We start from the raw sequence: 20,480 nt of genomic DNA on the forward strand, positions 1-20,480 counted from the left end.
AAGACTGCTTGCAGGAAGGCTTCTCAGACCTCTGGCATAGTTCTTAAAGAAAAATCAACTCTGAAGAAGGATGTTTCCAGCTTTTGAAATCCACAGAACCCGAAGTTTATTCTAGTGTAATGGTCAGGCCACCTACAGAGACAGCACTGAAGTCTTCATAAATAATCCTACAAGCAGGAAGACTTCTACTTCAGAGCTCTTAGAAACTGATCCTGAGTTTACTTTCTCTAGGAAGTATGCGTGTATCCATTTCAGTGGAACAAGAGAGCCAGCAAAACTTAATTGACATGCATTTTGCCTCTTACCTGAGACCAAAAAATAGCCATTTATGTTATAGAGCCTGCTACAGAAGGCAGAAGCCTTCGGAAGCAGAATACAAAAAGAGCAGTAAATTCACTTGTCCACATGCCCCCAGGTTTCTGAGGTAACTGTCTAAAGGCACAATCTCACCTTGATCCTCTGGGTGTCTAGTGGGGTGGAAACAGAGGCCTTCCCCTCAGTCAGGGCACTAATTTGGATGTTAACCTAAGCCAGACTGTTACCTTTCTGGGGATCTGTCTGAAATCTTTCAAATTTGGCTGAAATTGATCACACAGAAACAGGCAGATACAGCAAGAGGGTAGAGGAGAAAAAAGTACATGCTCTTAATATTCACTTCTTTTGGAAAACGGCTTGAAGAAAAAAAACACCACCACGTGCAGTAAAGTTAACAAATACAACAAATACTGATCAAATTTTCACTTTCTTATCTAAAGGGTACACTAGATGTTTATCAGATGAACCTGACAGAGGCAAAGATGCAGTAGCTCAGGTGACACAAGCGGAAAAAAACCAAACAAGTTATGTATTATTTACTAAGGGCGGGGGGAGGAAGAAGATAAGATAACAATGAGGGCAAGACCGCTCTCATATAATAAAGTCCAGGGTCTCCTACTACGGAGAAAAATGTTTGTCACCATCACAAATTCTAATTACAAAGACACAAATTACACCTGTGTTTGGGCAACAATTGGGACAGGAGCCTGAGGGGACCGAGCTGCCAGGCAGCAGCTGAAGAAGTGTTCCAGTGGTTCCAGTGCCAGGCAGCTCTAAACCTTCCTCCCAGAAACGGTCTGAACTTCTCTCCTCATTCCCAGACTACACAACCTCCATCTCGGCTGCTTTTACTTCTTCTCTCCCCATCTTGGTCAAAATGTAGGCTACACTAACTTTACTGGACTTTCCGACACACTCTTCCTACCTGCTCACATATTTCTTCTGATGTTGACTTGTTTACAGCCCATTACTCCACTTGGTATTTTAAATATTTTCCACTTACCCTATTAAAATCTGCCCTGTAACACTCCACCCCAACTCTGATTTCACAAACTGATATTCTTTCCTAAGCCTAATTAGCTTCACTCCTGATTTTAAGCTTGCTGAGCACCCGTGACAGAAGCGTTGTTCTCCTTTGATCCATTACTCTGACTCACAGTATAATGTACAATGCAAGTAATAGCACCGGGCCATTCAAGAAAAAACGAGGGAGAACAACTTAAATACAATTGCAGTGTCCTTAGTTGCACTTGCACCCTTTTCCAAATTCAAGTAACATAAAAGGGCTTCAAAAGCATGTGAGACCCCAAAATCGACAAGAGTTGCTAGAAGTATTATTTCCCAGCAATCCTTGTTTGTAAACCCATCATTATTATTTATGGTTCAAAAGCTCACATTACACTAATGAAAGTTGAAGTTGCTGGAGGTCACCTGAGCTGCAAGCCCAAAGGCATTACTGAAAGCATCAGGGCCATGGCAGACCACCGGCATGCACACAGGGGTTCTGTAGCTCAGCCACAAGAAAGCCTCAGGACATTACAGAAGGTAAACTCAGCCTCATCTCCCAGACCAGCTGAACTAGCTATATCTAGGAGACATGAACACCTAGCTTGAAGGCAAACTCAGTGCCTGGCAGCATCAGGTCACCTTCTGAAATAAAATCTGCATCACAGCCCCATCACCGAATCAGTCAGACTGGTCGGCAAACAGGAGTTCTGCTTGGAGCCAGTTATACACACGCAAGTGTTTACCATGAAGTGACTAAATCTGTAATTCGTTTTTATGGATGTTTTAATTGCTACATATTTTTCTAGTGCCCCTTTGTAGCTTGCTGTACAAAATTAAACAATTCCAGCCTATGTGTACCTTCAGTTTAAACACAGCCATAAGCTTGTCTAATTAGCTCTACCACTACAGAATTTGAAACCAAAGTGCTCCCAGGTAGGCCCACTGCTCATTGGAACAATAAGCATTTCCTTCTTGCTCGGTACCCTTTCTCTGCTTGTGAAAGTAAATGAGTATTTCACCTATTTGTTTTTAAGAGGGATAAGAAAACTACATAGCACTTAGTTTTATTTTGATCACCCCAACAAGAATACAAGCCAGCCGATATCCTTTTTAATATGGTACTGTTGCTTGTGTAAAGCACAGCCTTTTGGGAAACTTAGTTGGGAGACCATATCTTATTAGAAAGAACATTATGCAATAAGGTGAACACTATTCTCACCCCCGCAAAGATACCTAGTGTGGTAAAGAACACTCTTTTCTCAAAGTTTTAAAGACTAAGACATGGTGCTATACAGATGAACATTTGAGTTCTGCTCAAATAATTCTCCGATCTTGAATTTTACTTCAAAAGGAGGGAGAAGCTCTGGAAAATCTGAAGAAGTCAACAGTGTCCAATCCTCTTGACCCCTGAGACTCTATTTTACTCTGTTGGGACCATTTAGCAGTCAAATATCCATAAACAGAAGAAGGCTGTTTTCAAAGACAAGAAGCGCTGAAGAAAACAGAAAACCCTGAAAACCAAAACCATGATCCTTTACTTCTAGATGGTTTACTTCTGGATGGAAGAATCTGACAGAATCCCACCTACTTGCCTACCCTTCAGGTCAGCATCCACCAATGTATTTATTTCAAAAATAAAATTATCCAATGTAATAAAAATAACTAGCATCTCTCACAGTGGGAACAGTTCTTCCTGCTGACTCTCCTTTAATTAAGATCAGCTTTTTCCCCATTTTTCCTTGTCAGTTCTTTTGAGGAATATCTGCTCTTATTTCAATTCTTTTGATGAGATTTTTATTAAAGGTAATTCTGTGACTGTTCACGGTGTTGCATGTAGCAGATGGCAAAATCCTAAAACAAGTTATTAAATCTATTCCCTCCATCCCCAAACACACAGTAAATCAACATGTGCTGATGTTTTAATGAATACAGGCTCAGTTTGGGCTTACTTCAAATCCCACTCAAATGAATGACAGCCTTGCTATTGATTTGAAAAGGAATGTAAGTAGACCTCACACCTCAAACGAATTAAAGCACACAAAATGGGTCTACTCTTTCAAATAGTTTCTATTTTCTTTTCATGTCCAGCAACAACAATCTATTGCAGCCATGACACACCCTAAAGGCTTGTTAAAAATCAGCATACGTTGTATACATCCTTACATCATATTTACATCATATCCAAAAAAGTTCTTTTTTCAAGGGAAGTATGTGTGAAATATATCAATAAACACAAAATATGAAAGAATGAGCAAGAGATAGCGATGTATTACAAACATCAAATAACACAGTTGTCATTAGCAATGAAATATTTACTGAAGGTTACTACATCACATTTCTACATGCTTGGATACCAAAACCATCAAACTGTTCCCAAACAGTTTGCTAGTGGGGAGAGGAATATTAAAAATATTTCTCTCTACTTTTACAGAGAGAGAGACCAACAGCTAAACATGTCCCATGGGATCTGCAGTTTTATAGTGGTACCTATAGGGAGGCTCGAAGCTTGGTAAAGTCACTGGCATGCCTCAGTCAGGATCACCCATTTTCACACTGCTGCTGAAAGAGCACAACCAAGCTGACCCCCAAGCTGTGCTCTAAGCAAGAGGCAGAACCATCATTAGGAAGGGCTGTGAAAAACCAGTGTTAATTACAAAGTCTGATCCCTCTGAATGACAGAAAAAGGAAGACACTAATAAGCGTTCCCGGCCATACAGCATTAATCTTAGTGCTTAATGGCTAACCCTGAGCGTCAGCTGCCTAGCAGAGCGGTTCCCCTTCGGTCCTAACCTCTGTTCTGCTCAGGCCGGCAGCTGTCAGGTAGGATCACACCCCTGGCAACTCCTGAGGCCATGCACGGTGCAAGCAGAAAGCCTGAACCGAAAGGTAAACACTGCCAAGGTGTTATGGAGGTTGGCTGCAAACCGTACATATATTATGAGCACATTAAACTTCCGCAGATTCAGCAAGTATTGATATTAAAAAATAAAAATCAGTAAATCACCATTTGGAACATGACCTGCAGCTTTTCTCCAAAGTTAACAAGATTCAAGCCAGGCAGAATTAAGACAACAAAAAAAAAAAAAAAACAAAAACAACAACAAAAAAAAACGGTGAGCTAAAAACAAGCAAAGTACAACCACGTACTGTAACCTTTATACCAACATCTCTTTATGACTGAAACTCTTTACTAGTAATTTCTAGAATGGTTCTGTTGCTTGGTTGACCTCAAAAATCAGATAACAGCAAAAACTAAACTTGAGTTTTCAAATATCAAAGTAACTGCCTCCTGCCAGAGTATCACTCCCTGTAAAAATGTATGGTTTTTTTTGATATTACTGCAACATTTGGAAAAGGTCCAACCAAACAGCTATAAAACCACATATAACAGGAAATGAGCCTACGTTATCTTTCACTGCTCTGCCCTTACAGGTTTATCCTAGCTATGCAACGCTGTATTGACCATTACTGGGAAGAACAAAAATCTAGTCAGAACAAAGAACAAAACAGTTGGTAATGGATTTTTTTTTCCTCACCACCACTTTTAGGAAGACAAGGTTCAGGGAAAGTAAACACAAGCCATTTCAGTCAGACAGATCTATATATAGATAAATACACACACAGAGACACTTACTTGTTTTGCAGCCTTTTTAATCCACTGGTGCCAGGGATACCATCGTACTGTTATGGTTGGTGTTTGCATGCTATTAAAACACATTTTCTAGAACTGCATGACTAAAATCCTGTTCTATTTCATATGCCAATTTCATTTTTCCTGTATTTGCAGCATCACAATCATTCACGTACCTATTTTTAGTAAGGGTGGGGGGATCATCACCATTTGTTATACCAATTTATGCAAGAGTCTGAGGATTTGTGAACAAACGTGATTTTTATGAAGCTGGAGTTATATTCAGTACTTAGGTACACAGCAACATTTTGAAAATTCTATTTCCAGGTAACTTTTCTGAGGAAATTCAGGAATTGGCACGAATCCATGCCAAAAAAGGGAAAAAAAATCAGTTGCAGAGTTGCTAAGCCAGTTTTACTGACTTCCCTGTTCTAATCACTGGGAAAATACTTCCTCCCAGAAAACATGTTATGTGGGTGTGCTTGAAAACATCTGAGATTCTCAAGGAACACATTCTTTTTGTGGCATACATTGAAACGTTTCTAAAAGTGATAAATGACAGTTTCACAGCCACCTATCTAAATTTAAATGGAAAACGGAACAATTCATTCTCAAACAGATAAAGACCAAGTTATCATACTGCTCCTTGAGCTTCTGGGACTGTCATTTAAAAATAGGACAAGACAACATCTCCCCTTTATTCTAGTGCACAAGCCATATCCTGCTGGTTTCCTGCTAAGAGAGCTATTTCCCCTGCTCTCACACAGACTGTATATTAAGTACTCAACATTTTATCTAGATCTCTGTCATTGCGGGTCAAAGGAAGAAAGAAATATGCAATAAATAAGTTTACAAGAAACTCACTGTTCTGTTTTGTTTTGGGTAAAGACCTAACCGATCATCTACCCCATTTTCATTGGAGAAAAGCTAGATATTTTTAGTCTAACACAGCATTCTGTGGATCTCTGAAAAGCACTTTTTATTAAAGAGATGCACAGAAATCTATGGAATGTGCTTTGCGCTTCCTTTTTTTAAAAAAGAAATCTAAAGATACCACACAATTTAAAATGCAACATTAGGGCCAAAGATTACACTGGATTTAAGGTGTTTAGAAATTCTATTAGCTATAGTAGATAACTGCGTCCTTTTCAAAGGGACTTGTTTCATACAGATAGAAGTCAGTATTTAATCCATGAATTGCCATGTTAAATAAAATAACAAAAAAATAGAATATCTCAGTGTTAAAACTGCCATAGAGACTGCATAATAATTTTAGAAATTGGTTGAGTTTTAAATACTTCATATGCCCCTTCAAAAGTTTATTCAAATATAGGAGTTTTACAGCATGCACATAACTCCTCGGGATATCTGCAAACCACTGATTAACTGCTACAAAATTATACCCTAACATATATGGCTACCAGTACCTCCCCAGGCGAAGCCAAGAACTCCGCATACCAAATGCGTATCCTGAAGTGACTGACCCTGCTGCTCCTGAACAAACCACACTGAGAAACACATGAAAGATGTTCTCACAGTCAGAAGTCTGTTCACCTTGAACTTAAGAGTAAAAAAGGAAAGGGGGATTTGCAAGGCCAACCTCAGAAACCAAAGGGATGCAGAGGTGTAGAAGCCTACAGTTTAGTGACAGGCACAGACAGAATACTGGGATCAGCACTGCAGCAGGGCTAGCAGGCTCCAGCCCTTTGCTTCTAGAAATAAATACGTACACACCCTCTATAAATATATCTATTTTCACAGCTGCAGCCATGGGTTTCTAAAATGAGCACCAGTTTGCAAATAACTATTTCAATGGAGCTTCAAAAAAAAGCTCTGAAGAACACTGTATGGAGAAAGACAACAGGAAAAAAATGGACAGATGAAAATGGTGTGTGAAAAAAAAATATGACAGACAAGTAAAGGCAGCAAAGAAAATACCACAGATAGAAGCAAGGTAAAAAGTGAGCCTGGTACCTAGCAACAAAGTGATACACACAGATTTGCTGCTAGGAGTTCCAGAATTCTGCATCTAACTCTGTAAAACACAGTAGGAAAGTGTTAAATGATTCAAGTGGAAAACATATGATAAACAACACTGAATGCCACAGAAGTATGGAATGCCTAGAATTCAACTGGCACACAGAAGTCATACTTACATTATTCTTCTGGCAAATAATTTCCTAGAAGAAGAAGAAAAAAGACATTGACAACATTGAACAACTACCAGGAAAGATACCTGATCAGTATGACTCGCTAATATTAACGTATACTGACATGACAGGAAAAGGCTGGTTGATAGAAGTTTTCTAAGCCTGTCAAATCAACAGAAATCGAGTATTGTCTCAGGAGAGACAAAAAGGTTATATAACTAAGTAGATACATACATCCTGTAATACATGCACAGAAGCACATGTACTCCTATAAGAGACTGCCCAAAAGTTGACTGTTAATACATAACATATACTCACAATCGTAAAGTTAGGTTTATCATTACCATTTTGCTGCCCACAGAAAAACTGTAAACAGTAAAATAGAACAGTAAAAGCAGTATTTCTAGAAAGTTTAAAATATTCCCAACTTGCACTGAAAGTCAACCATGAGCTACTCAAATTAGGTGAAATTCATGTCGCGTTAGTAAGTTTGATGCAAAGAATACATCTTCAGTTTTTAAATGCAAAATTTCAGCGAACAAGAATCCAAAGCACATATGGATGGAAAGAGATGGGTCTTGCACAGCAGTCTCGGTGGTACAGCCCAAGGATCTGCCTGAGGACAAGCCACTTGTGGACAGTGACCTCACTTTCAGGAATTTTTGCCACCAAGTTTTGTTACCAGCAACAGTTAACCTTGCCAGATTTATCAGACAGCTACATCACACTGCTGCCACTGTGACCACTGAGGAGCGTATGCCACACCGTTAAAAAACGGAGAGGGCCGAGCCAAGGCACCTCATGCTTTCTCTGTTGCATATCTCAGGCTCACATGCAACTGCTCTTTCCCCAGATGAAGTGACGTGTTTCACAAAGGACTGCTGCTAGTTTTCCAAACATGGGACATAAATGTGTGTACACATACATATATAGGTAAACTTTTGCTGTTCAAAGGTTCATCTATGTTTCCTTATACCCCAGTTAAATCATATGCTGCAATCCCCCCATTTCCTTAATCATTTTTAATTCACTGTTATATACCAGATTAAAACAGCACACACACAAAGGCTGTATGTGAGAAAAAAGCCAACAAGTACACTGCACACTCATGCAGTGCTTCGAAGTCTAACCGCCGGCTGTAACAAATACAGGAACAAACACTGCCTCAAAAGATGCTCATGCATGCCCACAACTTTTTTTTTTTTTGAGGAAGTAAATAAATAATAGGGAAGGGGTCTTGTGAATCTCTGGTGATTTTTCTGCAAACAACTGAAGAGCAGAAGCATGGGACCAACTCAAAGCTAAAAGAAACTATGGGCACAGTTTCCGAGTCTTTCAACGGGCACTGTACCAGTGGCAATTGGGACATCCAAGTCTCACAGCACAGGATTCAGATTCCATCAACATCAGTGGGAACCTGGCATGTGACCAGTTTGCAAAGTCCAGCTCAAACTAGTAAGAGTTTTTCCCAAGTGGTGTTATCACTCCAAGTGAACTTTCAGTGGGAGTTGGGTATTTGGCTCCTTACGCAGTACAATGAAATTCTGCCCTGCTTGTATTCTAGACCATTATACTTGCATAATTACATTCAATCCAAAGATAGGTCTTTTGTTATTAGCAGTTTTATTTTTAGGATTTTTATCTGTATACTCTTTGTGTTGCAAAAAGAAAGGAATTGGATTGCCACCAATTCAGTTGGCCAAGATCATCCAGAGGGACGTGGAGTGGGCAGAAACCAAGTTCAAGGTGTTTCTCTCCTACGACAACCAAGCTGCGAATAGTTGCGCAGAATCAAAAACAAATATCCTGCATTAACCAGAAGCAGTGGAAGCAAATCATTCATGAGAGGCGGCAGTGCCCAGATTGCAGTGACTCACCAAGCTGCTTACTAAAATGCTTCTTTTCAGCAATGCCTAGAGTTTAAGTGCAGTAGTATAAAACACCTCCTGATCACAGCCAATGAATCTGAGGGAGTGGAAGTAATTTAAAATATTTCCATCCAAGTTGTTTGCCCTCCCCCATCCCTGTGGAAGTTAGCAAACTTTTAGCAGAGGAAGAAGCAACTGTCAACTTGGCTGCCACAATTCACAGCCCTATGGACTATTTTAAACATTTATCTTGCCTTAAGCCAACCTACCATACTGTGAACCTTGGTCCTGAGAAACAGGCGTAAAGTTTTATTTCTACTAACTCTGCTACAGTGTCAGTAATCTCCAGCACAAGAATCCCATAGTCTCGTCAGGTCTGAGCAGAAAATTCCTACTTCACAAGGGAGCTAAGAATATAAGGATTATTCTACACACTATCATTCTCAACCAGTTGTTCTTACTGTAACAATTTACTCCAAATACAAGTAATTCTCTTGAATGACAAAACCACATATTTAAGTTCTCAATTGAGATTTGTCAAAATTATGTTTCCATAAAGAGCTATTTAACATCCAGATATTTAACTGACCATGGTAAAGTCATCTAAATCTTTCTCTTGGGAAAACTAAACTGCATTTTTCAGCACTTCACTGTAGACTTGTTTTTCAAGCCTTAAAACATTTTTGCTATTCTTTTGTGAACCACAAGTGGCTTCTGTATTTCCCATGGAAATAGAGAAACTATTTCAAGAGTTAGATAACTGCGTCTTTTTTTTTTTCCCCTCTCCATTTTTTCATCTAGAGGTACCTTCAGTGACTGCAGAGACTCAGAATTTGTATCACAGTAGAGGATAATGTTGTTAGCCATACTGAAGCTCTCTCTGACTCCCAGGTGGTAGAACAACGAAGGCTGACGGAAGGCATCACTCATCTCTACAACAGCAATATCTGCAGAAGGAAGTGAAAAATTAATTGTGAATGAATGCCACATACTTCTGACAGCCACATACTTCTATGCCATTTTTAATTGCTTTGATAATAGGATTAGATTTTAAGTAGGAAAGAGTTCTATAGGGTTTCTTCCATTTAAGTTATCTCTGAATTTTGACTGTAGTCAGCAGGATGTGGTTTAATTTTTTTCCCCCCTCCTCTTCCTTCCCCTCCCTTTACTACTGTTCCCTCCCCCCCCATGAGAACTTCATTTCCACAGGTAAAAAGTTGTAAGACATCAATAATCAATAAAAGGCAAAAAGTTCATTTTGTGCCTTAGAGAACAAAATGTGTTTAAAATCTGTTTAGTTAATCTGTACTGTATATGATGACTGCTGTCCTTACAGGGGAAAAAAAGATTGCATTTGATGTGCATTTTCATCCTCAATGCAAGTTGCAATAAAAATCCATGTAATTAAGTACATGATTGCATAATATACTGTATAGATTTTGTATTAGAACTTTGGAAGAGAATATCAACAAAACTGAAAGCAAGGCAAAAGTAGAATTCCCGTATAAGTTACCACTCACATCTATTTTGATTCATATAGAAAGACTAGAGAAAATAGGACAAGGTACAGAAGAAGGAAAGGAAAGAGGGAGTGGATATGTAAAGCTGTAGAAACCCTTAGAAAATTAAAAGCTTCATTGTGCATTAAGAATTCTGTTCATAGTAGATTGATCTGCATGACCTAAGCACATACACAAACACATACACAAAAAAGCAAATGTAGTCTTCTGTGATTTCTCTTAAAAAAAAATCTTTCACTTTCCTAGAGGCACAACAAGGTAAAAGTAAAACAAGAGGCAATTACAAAATATCAGAGATGGTCAAGGCTTTTTTTTTTTCATAACAGGCAGCATATTTCCACTGCAAAAGTTTCATTGAATCAGCTGACTCATCTCCACCTCTCCTGCAAAGCACCCTTCTTCACTCAATTCCACAAAAAAAAGAGAAAAATGTAGTTCTGTGAAGAGCAGGAAAAAAAAAGCCGCCTGGTTTCCAGGCCTGCCTTCTTCTGTGGATTCTTTTACAACAAAACACAGGTAGCAAGACAAGCTCTGTTGGCAAAAAGCTGAAGTTCGTTTACTTGGAATGAATTAAATCTCTAATTAGATGTAAGAGATTCTACCTCTAACCACAACTTTCACCTTGCCTATTTCCTTAGATCTTCAGAACTATAATGAAGATGTTTGATACCAAATAAGCCCTGTGGCCATACCCTCAGCTGGGAAGGCAAGAAGGGAGTCTCCCAAGCTTGTGAAAAAGTAACATTTTTAAGACATCAACTCTTCAGTCCTATTTTACTGTAATTGGCTTACAGGCTTGGAAATTGTCAAAAACCTAAAGAAGAGAGGAACGCAGGGAGAAGAACAGACATCTGCCTATACATGCTTATGTTCTTCAAGAATAAGATTAATGAGAGGCAACTAAATGGTATAAAGAAGGGATATTTCCCCCTCAAAAATCAAATATGAAATTCTGTTCTTTATGAGTTTCGTAAGTTGCATTCTAAGAACCTCTGCTCAATTTCACATATTTGCAGTATGGATTCCACCAATTCCATTCTATTGAAGTAGAAAAGGCAGCACATTACTAAAACTACACAAAGACTGATTTTTGGAAATGGAAATACCACAAAAGCCAAGTAAGAATGACATTACTCCTACTAGATATTGTTTGGGTAAGGATAGGGCTTTTTTTTTTTTTTTTTTTAAGAAAGTCATGCATATGTTTGGGTTGGAAGACACCTTAAAGACCACCTAATTCCAACCCCCCTGTCATGGGCAGGGACACCTCCCACCAGACCAGGTTGCCCAAAGCCCCATCCAGCCTGGCCTTGAACACCTCCAGGGATGGGACATCCACAGCTTCTCTGGGCGGCCTGTGCCAGGGCCCCGCCACCCTCTGAGTAAATAATTTCCTCCTAATATCTAAAAGGGGGCAGATTTAGATTTTGCGGCCCTCCTCTGGACCCGCTCTAACAGACCTACATCCTTCTTGCGCTAGAGACCCCAGACCTGGATGCAGCACTCCGAGTGGGGCCTCACAAGGGCAGAGCAGAGGGGGGACAATCACCTCCCTCCACCTGCTGGACACATCTGTTTTGACGCAGCCCAGGATGCAGTTGGCCTTCTGGGCCACAAGCACACATTAACAGCTCATGTTGAACCTTTCATCCACCAGAACCCCCAAGTCCTTCTCTGCAGGGCTAATCTCAATGAGCTCTTCTCCTGGTCTGTGCTTGTGTCTGGGATTGCCCCAACCCAAGTGCAGCACCTTGCACTAGGACTGGTTGAACCTCATCAGGTTCGTGTGGGTCTGCTTCTCAAGCTTGTCCAGGACCCTGTGGATGGCACCCCTTTCTTCTGTTGTACCAACTGCATCACTCAGCTTGGTGTCGCCTGCAAACTTGCTGAGGGTGCGCTCCATCCCACTGTCCATGTCATTGATAAAGATATTAAACAGCACCAGTGCCAAGACAGACCCCTGAGGGACACCACTCACCATGGGCCTCCACCTGGACACAGAGCCATTGACCACAACTTTCTGGCTGCGGCCATCCAGCCAATTCCTCATCCACCATAAAGTCCACCTTCAAATCCATCTCTCCCCAATTCAGAGATAAGGATGTGTGGAACCATGTCAAAGGCCTTACAGGAGTCCAGGTAGATGACACTGGTCAATCTTTTCTTGATAACTGCTGCAGTCACTCACTCCATCATGGAAAGCAACTTGTTGTTACAAGCTCTATTTTTAACTTCTCTTATTGACATAAAAATCTAATCCTCAGCAACTGCAAGCATACGGTACATTTCTGTTACCTTGAGCAGGAGGAAAATTTGCGCAACTTTCCATGACTTAATTCTCAAATCTTGCAAGATAATGTGTTCTTACTGGAGTTGCAAAACTAACAGTGAAAGAGAAATATTACTTAAAAAAAAACAAACACAAATTGATAGAGCCTGACTGAAGTCAGTATACAGAAGATACTTGAGAAATCCTATGTTAAAATGGCAAGTTCCCAGGACCACGAATAAGGAAATAATCCTTAAACACATGCAAATAGACTTACTACTGACAAGATCAGATGGCCAAATGCATTTAATACAATTGTTAGAACATATCTGACTCAGGATCACACTAAGAAATGTTCTTGAATCCTGTCCAATCCCTCAAATCAGATCAATACGCAAAACAAAAAAGCCTTGAGGCCTTTTGCTACTTAATAAGCACAAGGAAGGACCATGTGATTGAGTAATCACTTGCAAGAAAAATGACACTAAGATAAAAATATCGTGATGCTGTTTACCAGTATTTGTTTATTTTTACTGTAAGTAAGTGTGGTTTCTTTCCTTGATATTTTAAGACTTTGTGAAATCCAGGACTTCTGGATAATCTCACTATGAAGCAGTATGTTCTTAAGAATATGTCCAACTTCTGTGGAGTTTTCTTTCCATTCTAGTGGGTATGTATCTTAAGCAGAAGTTCTCACTTATGACATAGATAAGATTTCTATCATCTAGACTGGTCCTCTGGGGCTGGTATCACAGTTTCCAAGGGGAAAAGCCCAATTTTTACTTGGAATTCTAACAAGCCACAGAAAATGTCTGTACTATTGAGATTAGATGTCTATCCATTTAAAAAAATAAAATAAAAAAAATAAAGCCACAACATATACCGTAATCAAACTCCTGCAACAGACCCATTTCTTACTATCTTCTTTCAAAATATCAGAAGAGAAACTCCTCTGACCAAAGAACAGACTAGCACGTAGAATGTTGGTCAAATTCAGAAGTCAAATGCAGAGGAACAAACGAAGAGCTTATTTTCTGGGAAAACTTTAGCTACTCCACCCATCTTTTTCACCTCCTTGTCTGTAAAGCAAGGGCAGTGGCTTCTACAAAGTGCCTGAAAGGTAATGTCAAGTGCACCTAAGACAGCTAACACTGAATACAGTTACATAAAGTAGGATTAGAGGTTTACCAAAGCTGAGTAAGACTGACGTTTTCGAAGACAAATCTAACTCAAATGAATATCCATAAAAATTCTCACCAGTTCTGGGAAGCCAGAAGTTAACTTAGTGCAAAAGAACCATTTGGTCATCAAAACAAACTGCTGGAATACCACTTATCAGACTCTCACTTCCACCAGATGAAATTAGTCTAACAGACTACTGCAACAAAAGATACGTTTCTCATATATTGGAAAACATAATTTCACAAGTGACAAAATGTCATTTCAATAGAAGTGGTAGAAGCATCTCTACCGTTACAGTGGAATAAGACAAACCCACTTATGAAAGTATTTGCAGCTTCAATTTCAAGGCAAGTTAAAAAAAGCTGACCAAGTGAAGGAAAGAGTAGAGCCTTCTCAACACCTGATCTCTCAGTATGAAATACTCTAGAGACCAGGGACTGAAAATTAACTTCAAATGCTCTTGCACATCTATGTAACAGCAAAGAATCTGTTTGGACTCCAGTAGACTAATGAGCAGTGTGGGTACGTAACCACACTGAACAAAACAGGAGTGAGAGATAGGGAAGTAGAAGAACTGTAATTCTCACGACCCCACAAGTTGCAGCAAAGAGCAAGTTTTATCCCTTACCTGGGTCTTGGGCATAAGACTAAATGTCACTTTCTCTGTTTACAGATCACAGATACACTGATACTATTTAAAGAAAACAGGATGAGGATGCTCTTCCTTAGTTATCTTTGACATCTACAGCTGAAGACCCTTACAAGAAATCTTATGATAAATTGTCGTCTTTCTAGTTTATGAACAATAAAGTAAGTCTAGTCACAGCCTTCTCTCGTCTCTAAATAACTGGCATGCCTACACTGATGCGACTGGAGCGTAACACACACCGGAGGAGGGAGCTTAGCTCTGGCCGAGGTAGCAGAGCAGCATAACTGCAGCAGCACGCAGTTCAGCAAGCTCTTGGTGTCCATTTCACAAACCACCGCAAGCTCTAGCTGACAAGGACCAAGCTATCAGTCACAAAGCTGCCTACTTACAGATTCGCTTGGATAGCCACACACTGAGCTCAGACATAGCAACAACCACCGAGCAGTCAGACTGCATGTTATTAGGCGAACTAACATCTATACCAATAATAGCTCAAAACAGTCACACAATCTGGGAAAGCAGATGTGTGACAGAATCAGAGGCAAGTGACCTGACCCTTCTTGCCTGAGAAGGGATAGAAGCTCAAGGCCTCACCTCTGTGAAGCTTGGCATATGTTAAAATTGTGACCAACATTTCTTACCTGCAGCATAAATCCTCTCTTTTTTTTTTTTAAGCTACATGTACAAAGACCATGAACTTCATATATAAAATCTCCAATTCCTCTCTCTTAATAAATTGTTAAAACTTAAGATCATGGTCAAGAATGGTAAGTGCCCATTTAGTGTATGAAGCCCTTCTCCCTTGGCAATTACCTATGCCTTTAGTCATCAAGAAACGCAATGGCCAAAGTTCATCTCCCACTCATTGTTTAAAATATAACAGGGCAGAGAAAAATGTTTAAATGAATGCTGTGAGGTATCATGCATGCACACCCTACTTTTTGATACTGCCTGCATACAATAGCGCTGCCAGGAAAAATAATGAATACAAACAGAGCAGTTATAAAACTGACAAATGTTTATGCTTGCTACTATCTTCTGATTAATTGGTGCTAAACACACAGTGCTGCCTCACATTCACTATTCCACAATTAACCGAGACAAAAGAAAAGCTAATTGCTAATGGCAAATTCTGAGATGGAACAATATTTAGGGTTTTTTTCCACTTGGCATTAAAAGAAACTCTTGACAGAGATGTATCTGCAGACCAAATTTATGTGAACGCAAGTCTAAGCGCAGAGCTTTTTTCATACTGCAGTAGCAGCTCTCCATTCAGCAATAATAACGATGGTTTCTCCAAGCCGTGATAATGTGCTATCGGGTGAGCTTTCGGAAATGAGCAAATGAAGTAGATGAGGATATCTTCTTTGTGATTCTCTCCGTTTGACATGGACATCTTGCTCTCTGCCCAGAGACTGCCTGCACAAGGTAGTAAACCTGCTTTGGAAATGACAGCACCACGTCAGTACAGCATGATGGTTCAGGTTCAGCCGTGCAAACCACAGCACCACTGACTTGTCAGCACCACTGGAATCAAGTATAACTTGTCAGGAGCTGCTCACGCGTCTCCAAGACCGGAAACAATCAATGGGAGCCACTCAGGTGAGAACACCTACACCCCGGGGAATGGCTGGCCTCGCAGGAAACCAGGCCAGACAAGCCAGTCTGCTGGGAGAGGTGAGCCAGAAAAAGAGCTTCATAGAGGCACCCGGGGCTTGGATATGGTGAAGGAAGAGAGGGTACTGACTGCACGAGCAAATTAAACATGCTGTATGTTGGAAAAGCAAACTATTTGTAGAATCTCCTATTAACGTGCAAAGTATAAGCAAGAACACTAAGAGACAAGCAATGGACATGTGTTGGTTATTTTCTACCACAGACTTCCAATTTCTAGCACTGCGTAGGATAGAGCATTATGGGTTCAGGATCCTTATTTCAGCACCTCGCATGTCACAATCCCTGGAAGACAGGGTTAGCAAAGCACCTGTGACACCAATGCTCTAGAAAGTTTGGGTTTTTAAACACCTGCAGTAATCCTGGGTCTGGTAGTCTCATTTTTACAAAAAGGAAGAAGAGATCCTGCATCACTTAAGTACAATTTAGAGTCAGTCCTGGGACCTGCCTGAAGGGGAATTTCTGAGCACGCGCCCCCAGCAGAACAGGCACAGCAGCCTGGTGAGCGTCCCATTCTGGCTGCTGTGTAGCACAAACCATAGACAGAACTAGGGCACTTAATACTTACCCCAAAAGCAGCAAGTTACCTTCAAGTACAACAGTATCATGTTTAGCTATCCTTGGATTGCTAATCTATCTTGGATATCCTTGGATAGCTATTCTTGGATAGCTATCCTTGGATAGCTGAACTGAGTCAAACTTGTCTTGAATTTGAAAGTCAACTTCTACACCTGGACAAATGCTACTAAGCAAATGTGTGATTTCATTTCAGATAAACTCTAAGAGTTACCTGTTATTAACTGGTAGTATACCACATTTGTATCAGGTCTAGCATGGCTGATACCCGATGAGATAACTGAGCAAGTCAATCTGTTGAGCACTGGGAGTGGAAGGGCAGTCACAGGATCAGTTAGATGATTCTTCACCCCATATAATCACTAGGTCCTATACAAAAGAGGCAACAGGCACCATGATAACTGCAGGGATGCAACTGAATACTCTCTACTTCTGCTTAAGATTGAGTCATGGCTCTGCTGCCACATAGGAGAATTACAAAGCTTGCAGTCCCTCCCACTATGCATCAAGGTGCTTCTTATAAAAACCTGTGCAGACTGATCCCTGCTAACTTTTGCAGCTAATTGGTTCAGATGTTCTCATAAAAGTAAGTACAAAACATCACAGAGAGCCATCCAGACAAGGAAAAGAGAAAAAATGAATGATCACGCAATATTCTAAAACCACAGCCTCCACGTGAAATCCTCTGTTGTTGACTGCACTACATTTCAAGGATGTGAAGGGAAAAGCAGCTCTTGATTTTATCCTACAAGGCTGATGGGAGCAAAACAGAGGGTACTTACTGAAAGAAAACAGCAGAAGATGGCAAGTAACTGGTAACACAAAGAAAATTCTTACAGATGTTGAGTAAAGGAATCAGAGGGGGAAACGTAGGATAAACAAAAGGGGAGGCTGTAGGAACTAACATAGCAAACTACATGGCAGTCTATCAATGATCTGAAAACGACTGGAGAAGGAATCAAAAAGGAGAAGGCTTGAAATTGAACAAAATACACTCTATCTTGGCCCATGACAAAGGACTGTGATGCTATCATGTTTCCAACCCCCAACAATCAAAAAAACCACCCTCAGCTTGATGCATGTGGGAGGACCTCAGGATTAGGTAAGAATAAAAGATGACAACCAAACAAAGAGCCATTTATTTAAAAATAACCTCAGTATGTTCAGGCTCACTGCATCTGTATCAATCCCAGTGAAACAGGCTCCCTAGTGCCAAGAACATGAAATACTAAATAGTTTCACAACTCCAAACTTTACATTTAGAAAAAAAATAAAAATACTCTGAGCTCAGTGAGGTAACTGATGAGACTCCACCAAAAGCTTGAGTACATCGCAGGGCTGATAAGTTTTAGGACCTGTACCAAACGTTAACATATTTTTAAACAATTTCCAAAGACAACAGCGGGAAAAGTCAAAGAAAGCAATGCAAGCTGCAGCAACTCAGTTTTGTCTTGTAAGTTTTGTCCAGTGGATGTGCATTGCCACATTTTTTTTTCAGCCACCTACACAAATAAATAAGTGATGTGATGGTACCTGTGTGATTATTTTGGTTTATATATTCAAGTTACGTGCCTTTAAGACATGATTAAGTGATTAAGCATTCTCTCAAGTGACTGAGACTAGGCAGGAAAAAAGTACTTGTGGAATCACAGGTGTGCCAACAAAAGAGCTTGGAGAAGGAAGGAGCAAACAACCAGGCCTCAGAGGTGATGGACAGAAATCCTCCTAAATTCTTACAGAACCATAGAATTTGCTACAGTTCCAAAGGTGCTGAGTTCATTAAAACCGAACCAGTAAACACCAATCCACCTAGAAGGCAGACGGGGCAGGAGGAAAGTTGATCAAAAGTTCTTTTTGCTTTTGCGTATTCTATTTATTTCTGCCTCAGTGACCTAAAGTTTCCTCTATTTATAAAGAGTATTTTGATTTTTATTTTAATACAATCTGTTTTCACTTATAACATGGTTTATATTTGGCTTCTTTGGGGACCTCACTGAATGTCTAAGCAGATCCACCTCCACCAAGCTTCAAAACCAACCCCAGGTTTGATCATAACAGCTAAAGGGATCAGATCAAAGCTCTGCTTAGCTCAAAATCTCCCTGCCAGAAGCCAGCCAACACCATCAGGATTGTAAGTATGGGGTACATAAAGACTGATCTTTCTCAGTCAGCAATCCAGAGACATTTTCAGGAAAGTCTTGAGCTAACTGGAAGTCTGAATAGCAACAACGAACTTAGCACTTAATATTGTGTGCATAATTAGAGCTGCTTTTCTTCATATATTGCTTTGCACTCACTATTATTGAACTTCAGTTTTCCTTTAACTGACCATGTGCCTAGTACCATAAGGCTTTCTACAGTTGTTTTTTTTTTATTATTTTTACAGTCACTTCTTTAGAGTCTTGACTGGCCTGCACATTGGCAAACATCACTATCACATTGTTGACATGTACTCTGAAAAGTCCAGTTCAAACAGGAACTGCAGAGCAATCCTTTCACCAGCATGTTTTACTACTGGTAACCTTGATTCACTACAAAACTGATTTTCTGTTCCACTCCGTGAACAAACCATTCATTTGAGGGGAACAATGATCTCAGCTCCAGACATTTTGGATCTTAAGAGTCTTTGGTCAGGGATCTGGTCAAAAGCTTTCTGACATCCAAATATATCATCTTAAATGGATCTACAGCCTCTCAAAGAAGGGCTTCAAAATCTTGAAGTCTGATTTACCTCTACAAAAAAACCAAAACAGTCAGCTATTCCCTACTGTCAGATTTTATTCATGTGTCTATGAAACGTATTTGTATTTTGTCCTACCAATATTACAATATCATCACTCTTTCTTACTGTGTCAACATCCACTGAAGTCACAAGTCACACACCATAATTACAAGCTCTGTTTTTCAACTGGAGCTCCTTCAGAACTTGAGATGTCATCACAGGTTTGTATGAGTCATTTCCACTTGTTTTATCAGCTTATTTTAAAGCCTCTTCTCGTGGCAACTTAGAACTCAGGCAGTACCTCAGGCTTACCCCCTTAAAGAAAGTCTTTCATAAGATCGTAGCAGGAAAGCTGCATCTTTCTCAAGCCTTCCTTTTCCACGTTGATTGCGTAGGATCCCTAGCTTGCTCTCTGATGGTGACGCATTTGAGAATACTTTTTTTGTACTGTCTTCAGCAAGTACTCCTCAAACTCTTCTGGGAACCATCTTAAAGCTTATATTAAGTTTGCCATACTTAGTGTTTTTTTCCAACTTGTTCCCCCTTTGAGCAAAAGTGCATCATTTTCAAAGGGCATCATTTCATTCCTTCACTGTCTCTACAAAGCTACCTTCTGTGGGCTACTTTAAAACTTCTTTTAGTAAGTAGCATGCATTTTATGGAAGCAATTTTCATAAAGGTGTTTCCCTGCTATCTGAAAGCTGCTCTTCTTTTTAGTCATTCCTTTCAATTTCCTCTTAAGAAGCTTACTCATTTTTTCCACAGGTCCTAGTAGAAATGTGAACTGCACAAAGGATGGGCCAAGCCAAACTAGAAGGCCAAGCCAGAGCGAGACAGAGCGTGTCTGTCTCTTGAGGGCAGAGCCCTGCCCATTAAGCTCACAACCTGTTGGTAAAGAGTCCAGAAGTGTTTCTGA

General features: G+C 40.0%; 1 protein-coding gene across 3 annotated transcripts in view; it reads right to left on the reverse strand.

Moving 5' to 3' along the window:
- Nucleotides 1–20,480, reverse strand: part of MAP3K5 (mitogen-activated protein kinase kinase kinase 5) — a 101,033-nt gene that overhangs the window by 60,779 nt on the left and 19,774 nt on the right. For 2 of the 3 annotated variants that reach the window (XM_035538384.2, XM_050709534.1), the window contains exons 2-3: nt 9,780–9,919; nt 7,111–7,134 (exon numbers count right to left, since the gene is read on the reverse strand). In XM_035538384.2, coding sequence (XP_035394277.1) covers nt 7,111–7,134; nt 9,780–9,919 — 164 coding nt within the window. The remainder of the gene's footprint in view (nt 1–7,110; nt 7,135–9,779; nt 9,920–20,480) is intronic. The other variant, XM_050709533.1, reaches the window with a different exon arrangement.

Source organism: Cygnus atratus, chromosome 3, assembly GCF_013377495.2.
Source record: "Cygnus atratus isolate AKBS03 ecotype Queensland, Australia chromosome 3, CAtr_DNAZoo_HiC_assembly, whole genome shotgun sequence".
Lineage (NCBI taxonomy): Eukaryota > Metazoa > Chordata > Aves > Anseriformes > Anatidae > Cygnus > Cygnus atratus.